Source organism: Telmatherina bonti (genome assembly GCF_933228915.1).
Source record: "Telmatherina bonti genome assembly, chromosome: 14".
NCBI lineage: Eukaryota > Metazoa > Chordata > Actinopteri > Atheriniformes > Telmatherinidae > Telmatherina > Telmatherina bonti.
Window position 1 is genome coordinate 23,801,780 of NC_136612.1, and position 8,400 is coordinate 23,810,179.

At 39.2% G+C, this 8,400-nt stretch overlaps 1 protein-coding gene across 1 annotated transcript; it reads right to left on the bottom strand.

Annotated features, from left to right (window-relative positions):
- Positions 1–2,676: 2,676 nt before the first annotated feature.
- On the bottom strand, positions 2,677–8,042 carry fscn2a (fascin actin-bundling protein 2a, retinal; the record flags this gene model as incomplete). Its single annotated transcript, XM_079252886.1, has 5 exons — positions 2,677–2,882; positions 3,100–3,267; positions 3,382–3,503; positions 3,621–3,777; positions 7,220–8,042. 5 exons carry the CDS (start codon positions 8,040–8,042, stop codon positions 2,677–2,679), a joined length of 1,476 nt encoding a protein of 491 aa, XP_079109012.1.
- Between the last annotated feature and the right edge of the window lie 358 nt (positions 8,043–8,400).

The following is an 8,400-nucleotide window of genomic DNA, read 5'->3' on the forward strand; positions in this document are numbered from 1 at the left end:
TCTCACACTAATTCACGACTCCTCTGATCATCATCCGCAGAGCTGCAGTGGGTGTGCATTTGAAAATGTTGGTATTCATTGTTATCATTGAGAGTTGTCTTAGCATGACAGGCTGTGGCTCAGCTGGTAAAGTGGACTGTGCTCAAACTCCCATGTCAAAGTGTCCTTGAGAAAGATACTGAAACCTGCACTGCTCTTCATATACTGATTGATGTGTGAATGTGAAGAAAAATGGAAAAAAGGAAGCCCCGTGCATGTAGATTGATGACTTTAATATGATATAGTTCACTTTTAGCCACACTGACCAGTTATGGGTTTCTAATATTGAAATGATTTTGCAGATGGTTTTTGTATAAAGATACATATAATTCCAAGCTCTATCTCTTGTGGAGTGTTGAATTTTGCCTACAACCTGACTGGGCAAATCTTTCCAATCTGAACAACTGAGAAGCAGATTTTTCACATAGTTTTGCAGTTTGAGCTATCACTATAATCCCAGAATCAACAAGGGTATAGTCAAGGTTTATTGTCAACAACATTTCCAAAAATCACATCAGAAAACAAAGATAGTAAAGCAACAAGAGGTTTTTATAGATTCTACAATAATATATGGCCAGAGGTTTACTAAAGAGCAGATAAATGTTGCAAGGTTATCTGGGCATTTATCAACTTGCTGCCAAATATGTGTCTATAAATCGCAGATTGCGCACATCACAAAACCACAGGATTAGACATTAAGTACAGACTACTGCAGATTTTATTAATTCCCCAAAATTGCTGACTAAACCCTACATGATTAATTATCTTCAGCTTATCAACTGTGCACCAACATCTGTACCAATAAAGTCTGAGCATCTTGAACCTCTATAGTAATATGATGGGTGAAGGGGGAAGATGATCAGTCACATGATCCTAGAAGAGAATGTAAAGATTTTCCATACAAAGGCCTGAGCTGGCTTCATTGAAATGTTGTGTTGAGGAACTGTGTAAGATAGTCTGCTATTGGATATAAAGATGGTTTAGTACATTGACACTCGGATGTTTTAGGCTGAGATATAACCCAGGACCACTTAACTTGGTCGACATGATTTCCAACAGCTCTAAAGATGTCTGATGGAGTTGTTTGCTGATGCATTCAAGATGAGCTTAACCAAAAACCTCTGGGGAATGTAAGTGCACACTGCACTCACTTCACTGATGACATTGATAGAGCATCTTCCTTTCACTTACAAATTGACAAAAAAAAATAATAAACGAGATTTCTGAAATTGCTTTAAGAAATTCTAATTCTGTAATTATTTTATATTTGTTTGCTTCTAGGACCAGGAAGTTTTCTGATGCCATAAACACAACCTAGCCAGTCTGCAGTTTTCAAAAGAATACTGTATATAGAGGCAAAATCCATTTTTATTACCAACCTCTCATCAGGAAACTTAATATGAAGGGATGAGTGTAGTATGGATTAAGGCCTCCAGGCAGAAAACCATAGGAACACTTTCACAACCGATACTTCACACATGCTTTAGATGTGTTCCTTCTTTAGTTTCTGGTGACATATTTCTTCCTATATGTGATCTAAATGTTTGCAGACAGGCTGAACCTAAGTCATTTGTTGAATTACATCCTCAACATTGCAGAGATGCATGACATTAGTTTTTTCCATGTCCACTTCATTAGCTTCATATTTCTCCTTTATGTACGCAGTAAATGATCCATTTAGATAAATGAAAGCTCCACTGACAGAGCTATTTTCTGCTTTTCAAGACAATGGTGCATTAACTTTGCTTAGAGCAGTCCACTGACCGTGCTGTTGTTTATGGAACTTGTCCAAGTCATGAAATCATTTGGAAGCTCAAAACAGATGTCAATAGGTTGCACAAGTGAGTTCTCTATAAATATAGCTGCCTACCAGTCTAGCTCTCCAGTAAATGAAGTTAAATCTGTCTGTAATGACCATACTTATGTCTTGTAATGAAACCAAAAATAACTACACACATTTTTGTTATTATTCTTTATTTTTCTCATTTTCTGTTTGTATGTAAATGTTAGTCAGCATTTATGTCTCCTTCTCTGCCAAGGATTTGAGCCTGTCTTTTTTTTTTTAATTTCTACTTTTCAGAACATAGTATGCTATGTTTTTGACTAGTGTACCAGCAAGAAAAGAGACTGAAGCTCTTTCTGCATTTATGATCCTGTTTTCTGTCTTATCTAAGTAGAAAATATGTAAAAGTAAATGCAAGCCTGGCAGCAAGTCATGCTCCCTACTTCTCTATGTTTAGTGACTGATGAGTGCATTTGGTTGCTAATTTCTACCTTTTAAACAAAGTGTGCCTGAAAGAATCAGTACGTCCACTCTCTTGCTGCCCATTTATGAAATTACAAATTTACACACAGTGTGTGTCATTTGGTGTTGGCATTTGCTGTCATTTGAAAGACAAAACATCTATACTGTACAAGAAACAAAACGTATACACATAGCTTCCTAAAGTGTTCACGTCTTCCAAATGAGAAAAAAAAAAAAACATCAAAAACAACAACAAAAAACAAAAAAACACAGTATTGGGTACCTAGTATAAAAACAGGCAGATTATTCTCTCAGTCCGCTTCATTTCACCTGATGAAAGCGGGTCTTGCACCTGGATCTTAGGCCCTCTTTGAGGACGTTGTCTGAAAACATCAGTACTCCCAGAGGGAAGATGCGTCGACAGATGCGCCATCACCCATAAGAGTACCTCCCTGGTCCCCGCGAAGGTATTTCCCATTGGAGCCCTTGATGGCGATGCGTCCATGCTCCAAGAACTCAAGGAAAAAGTCTTCAGATTTTTCTCCATCTGAGCAGACTAAGCCACTGCTTGAGACGAACCAGAACTTCCCATTTGCACCTGAGGAGACATGTAAGCTGCTTACACTCCCAGTCATTTAGGGTCAGTTAGGGCATATATATATATATATATATATATATATATATATATATATATATATATATATATATATATATATATATATATATATATATATGTATAGATAGATAGATAGATAGATAGATAGATAGAGAGAGAGATACATAAGGTATGGTGTACACAAAAAGAAAACACTGACTTTTTATATTGTAGGCGCCATTGTTGAAGATCAATGAGAATATGTCATAGACGGATCGATTCGCATCCAGAGTGTTGGAGTTTTTGTGGTGACACACAAAGCCATTTTCTCCACGAAGGATCAGCATTGGGCGGTTGATGAGTTTCATCAGAAATAATTCATCATCACCTGCAATGAGAGGTACATATTGCTTGTCTTGTGTAAATGGGTTGACAAAGAAATTCTACAATTTAAAGCAAAAGCAAAGATTGAATTTTAACTGAGTTGCCTGCAATCACTTACCCACTGTATCACTGACTGCTGAGAGCTGCCCATTCTTCTTTGTGCACACATACTTTCCATTACTGGCTTTGAGTGCTACTCTCTGTCCTCGCCACTCAATGTCAAACATTGTGTTGACCTCTCTGGGGGCAAAGTGGCACGGATGAGCCCAAGTGTGTTAAACAAATACAATTACATAAAGAATTATATAGATATAAAAGCAAAAATAGCACATTCTTATAGCTTTAAAGGCTACTCACACTTCTGTGGCAGTGGACTGGATCTCTCCATGGGTCACTAAAGTCCAGTAGGATCCACCATTGGTTCTGAACATAGACTTTTTGCTCTCCTTATCTATTTCCATTTGAAAGGTCTCCATGTCTGTCTCCACATCCTGGTTGGCTGAAATACTCACTCCTGGTAATAAAGGAGGAAAACATATGCATGATATTTGTGCTTTTATTTAGCAGCGTCACTGAATCACAGTATTGTATCTCCCAAATGTTGTTTTCGTCTCTCCTTTTTTTTTTCACACTCTCAAAGGGACAAGTACAAAAGCAAACTGACATAAATTATACTCAACCCTGTCGCAGCACATTTTGCTGTGATGCATTCAAGGTTTCATTCTGATCAAATAGGCATCAATGCAGGTTAGATCTTAAAGAATTGTAGTTTGTTTTTGTCTAAATACTGTGAGCACCATGGAATAAAAACAACATGTCAGAGAAAGTTAACATTTACAATATGTTTTAGCTGTTATTCATTGTATTGGTTGCTGCCTTCTGAAATAGCCCTTTATCAGCCTTGCACTAACATGTGGCTCCCTGACATGGTGTTATTTTAAAGACTAATGAGCCTCTAATTTGCCATCCTATTTCACAATTAAAGTGTGATAATTCATTTCACATTAGTTATTCTAAGTATTATAGTCATGGGTCTATGTTGGTCTTAGCTCTGGGCTTTAGCTAACAAAATAGTGCTTTGTGAAGAGTTGCCTGATTTTCATCACTTATTTGGTGCAGTCTTGGCTTAAATGTTCCTTTTTTAATTATCTCATTTAATTAATTAAACAACATAGAATATATGGCCCAAACTTAGGTTTTAATTGGACTGTAAGTGCCAAATGTGGCCTGGATTAATCCCAATTATGAGCCAGATGTGCTTTCTCATTCATGGCATCCACTGACTCAATTAGCAAACTGTGTTTTGTTTTGGAGTTAGGTAGTAAACATTACATAACAATTAACAGAGACTACATTTCTTATGGAGTCTGCATGTCTACTTTGATTAAACCATTCAAGATTCCCGTAAACTTTGACTGGCCTACAGCCAAGACCTCTCAATAAAACACCTGCTTTACACACACACCAGTGGTGTATATTCAGAACTATTTTATAGGCTCATGTACATAAATAAACACCGCGTCTTGGTCTTGTACAATTCAAACTTGGTTGAGAGAAATTGATGATGAGTGTTGTTCAGTGTAAGAACAGAATGTATGTTTTCCTTTGTTCAGAGCATCAAAATTAACATTAACATTAAAAAACAGCATGTTGTAAGTGACTGACGACATTCCACCTGTCCTCATACTACAGTACTGTGGCCAGGAGATGTGAAAGGCCCTCTGTAGAACTAGAGTTTGATTTGTCTCCTCTGAGCTGCTGTAGTAACATGACGTAACATGCAGTGTGGTGGAGGTGTGAAGAGGCTAACCTTGTTTTAATCTGTGACGCCTTTAAATTTTAAAACAGGCCAAGTTGGTTTACACAATTGTATTCTGCTGCAACATAAATTGGATGCTTTTGCTTCTTATTTTCCACCATGAATAACATCAGATTTTAGGTCTGTTTTCTATTTAAGTCTGCAAAAGTTGTCTGAAGGAATCAAGCTAGGGCAGGAAATGGTTTTGAATACATTCTTAGTAGTCACCTGTAGACTTTCCTTGTTCTTTTCCATTTTTTGTTTTGGACCTTTTTCTGTTCAGGCATATCTCATATCATCACCTCGTGATGACTTCGACATGTCAAAGCAATTGTGCAAGTAAAGCTAAATCTAAAGTGTTCTCATCTTTCCAGTCAGTTGCTTCTCTGCTCTTCAGGCACAAATGCTTCACTTGCAGTCAGTCTAGTGTTGCTCATTTAATCCTCATGTTTAAACTCTGGTTGGTGAGGTGTGTCAGGAGGGGGTGAATACACAGACAAATAGCCTATAATTCAACAGTGTCTGCTGTAGTTCAAATTAGGTGTCACAGAAATATCCTCCAACCTTTCTCTTAATCCTGTTACAACCCTAATCCCCCTCAGTCACCCCTCCACCCTTCCTGTTCATTTGTATGCCGTAATTCCCTGAGTGGTGAAATGCAAATCTGCGCTGCAGGGCCCACTAAGCAGCTTTCAGTACCTTGTTCCTTAAAAAACATGGAGTTGCCACAGGGCTAAACAGTTGAGGAGAAAATAAACGTTTTTGTGCTGTTTTATAAAGACTGATTGCCACTTTGCTGCAACACGGCCTTTATGAAGATTCTTTAAAACGCCAAAATTTATTAATGCATAAGCTTAATGATAGTTGTAATCAAAAGTTAGCCTAAGAATCCCCCTCTAGTGAATATGTATTATGGAGCTAGTTTACTGTTAAACAATAAAGATGTTATGTAATAATATTAGTAGGAATGATTGTTTTAATTGAATCTTACTTATTTAATTCTCTAACAACACTGCGTAATTACGCTCAGTTGAGCTGGTCACACCGTGCAGGCTAAAAAGAGACCATGTAACTGATCTGTCTGGTTAGACTATGCCTGTAGCTACTACTACTTTATTGCAACATTAGTCGACCGCATTCACACAGTTTTGAGAATTTCACTTGATGGATGACTGGAAAGAGTGAGAAGCTGCAAGGCTTACAGGCCATTGATAGTAATTGATGCCCCTGTGGCTTAGATCTACCCTACAGTCATTTGCACACTACTTAATCTTCAATAGACGCACAGTGAAAATGACAAAGCCCATTACCACAGTGACCTCCACAGTATGGCTGTCAACCGAATAAAACAAACTAGGCAAATATGGCTAAACGTGACTTTCCATGTAAACTACTGTAGCGAAAGTGCAGCTAAACCAAGGCTTGTCACTGTAAGCAGTATAACATTTGAATCCACTCAACACTGACAAGAGCCAGTTGTGGTACTGAGTCACCTAAAGCATGCTACATTTGTTTAATGGAATAGACTTCCACTGTTGTGCTGCTTTAAGTCTGCAAAGCCCAGTGTTTGGCAAACCTCAATAACTGAATCAAACTGTGCACATCTATGTTGCTAGTCTTATGTTTTAAATTGTCCTTGATGTTTGAAGATTAAAGTTAGAAATGCAAGAAAATGTGGATAGAGCTACAACAAAACTAAGAGGGACATTGCTACTGATCAATTCAAACTTGAATAATGCATACCACTATTTTTTAAACATAAAGTATAACAAAGACAATAAAACCCAAGAGTTAGAACTTTTTTTTTTAAATGGGAGCTTTTAAAAAATGTGGCCACTGCAACTTTTGAAAATAGCCTCACCTAGCGTCATTTGCCCTAAAGTGCACAAGGATTTTTGACAGCTGCTGACTAAGTGCAGAATCATCGTTCATCTTTTTGACATTATTCATGACTCTTTTTTTATGTGTTGGAACTCTGAAGTGGTTCTAGCCATGTTTGACACTACATGTAAAATTACATCTCATTTTTCATCCAATAAAAAACTTTCATATTACTTAGTCAGTACTAAACATCATTTGGTAAATTTTGCTCTTACATTTGTTAAAATCTCTTAAAACACAGTTGTGAATAAATGACAAGTATTCTCAAGATTGTTACCTTGCTTGACTGAAACAAATCTTTTATTGGCAGCTTGAAAAACGACTTGTGGATGACTCTCTTCAAGATCAAAGAGCTCATCTTTTCCAGGTTTGGAGCATCGGCCGGAGCGTAGGGTTCCTGTGGGGCCCGCGGGTGTCAGATATTTCCCATCGCAGTCCTTAAAGGCCAGTTTGCCAGATTTCAGCTCCAGGGTGAAGCTGGTTGTGTTGCTGTTCTCCTTCACCAGCTTGCCATCGTTGCTAAGGAAACGGCTGTCGCAGGTCTTCAGGCTGTACTTGCCATCCAGGTATACCAAAGTGACCAAAGAGTCCACTCCCCAGGGAATGTTGCTGTCCACTGAGATTTCTCCGTCTGAGGCAGACAGATGGGCGTAGCGCTTGCGTGCCACACTAAGCAGGCTGGCCTGTGGGTGTAAAGCCAAATGAACGGCCCATAGCTCCTGTTCCCCAATGGCTTGGGCAAAGCAGGACAGATAGTCAGCCGAGCCTCCAAAATAACGCAGATAGGGCTCTGATTGGAGGGCCCAGCGGCCATCAGACTGGGGCACGATTAGGAAGCGGCATTCAGGGTCAGGCTTTTCTGCACCACAAGTGATCTTTCCATCTTTGTCAGAAGCCAGATAGCGTCCCAGGTGGCTGCGGAGGAACACAACTTGACCATCTTGCTCGTCCTGCTCCAAGGTCCAGATTTGCTTCTTCTTCATGCTGATGCCTGAGGCATTCACCTTGAAGCCAAAGGCCTCAGCAGTCAAGTAACGGTTCTCATAGTTGATGAGGCCAAACTGCAGCTTCAGAGCCCTACTAATTCCGTTTGTGGGCATGCTTGAACAGGCCGCACGTTAAGACAGCGATCAGAGAGGTTTAGGACAAACAAGGGAAAGGGCACCAAGGGAAGGCAGGCATGAGACTGAAAAGCTAAATGAAATGCTGAATTTCTTCCCTCTTCTGTGTCTTAAACCATGAAGTCCACTTATCTCCCTTGATGGATTGTTTAATGTTCCTTCCTTCTTCTGTCACTTTCTCTCACTCCCCAGAGGGTTTGCGCAGGCACTTGCTCTCAGTTCCTTAATGAGTTAGGATTAAAATCAGCAGGACACAGCACCTCAATCCAACAAGCCGCTGACGTCACATACCAGTGCACCAACCGTAAACCTCCCCTCCTCCCTCTCCTCCTCCAAT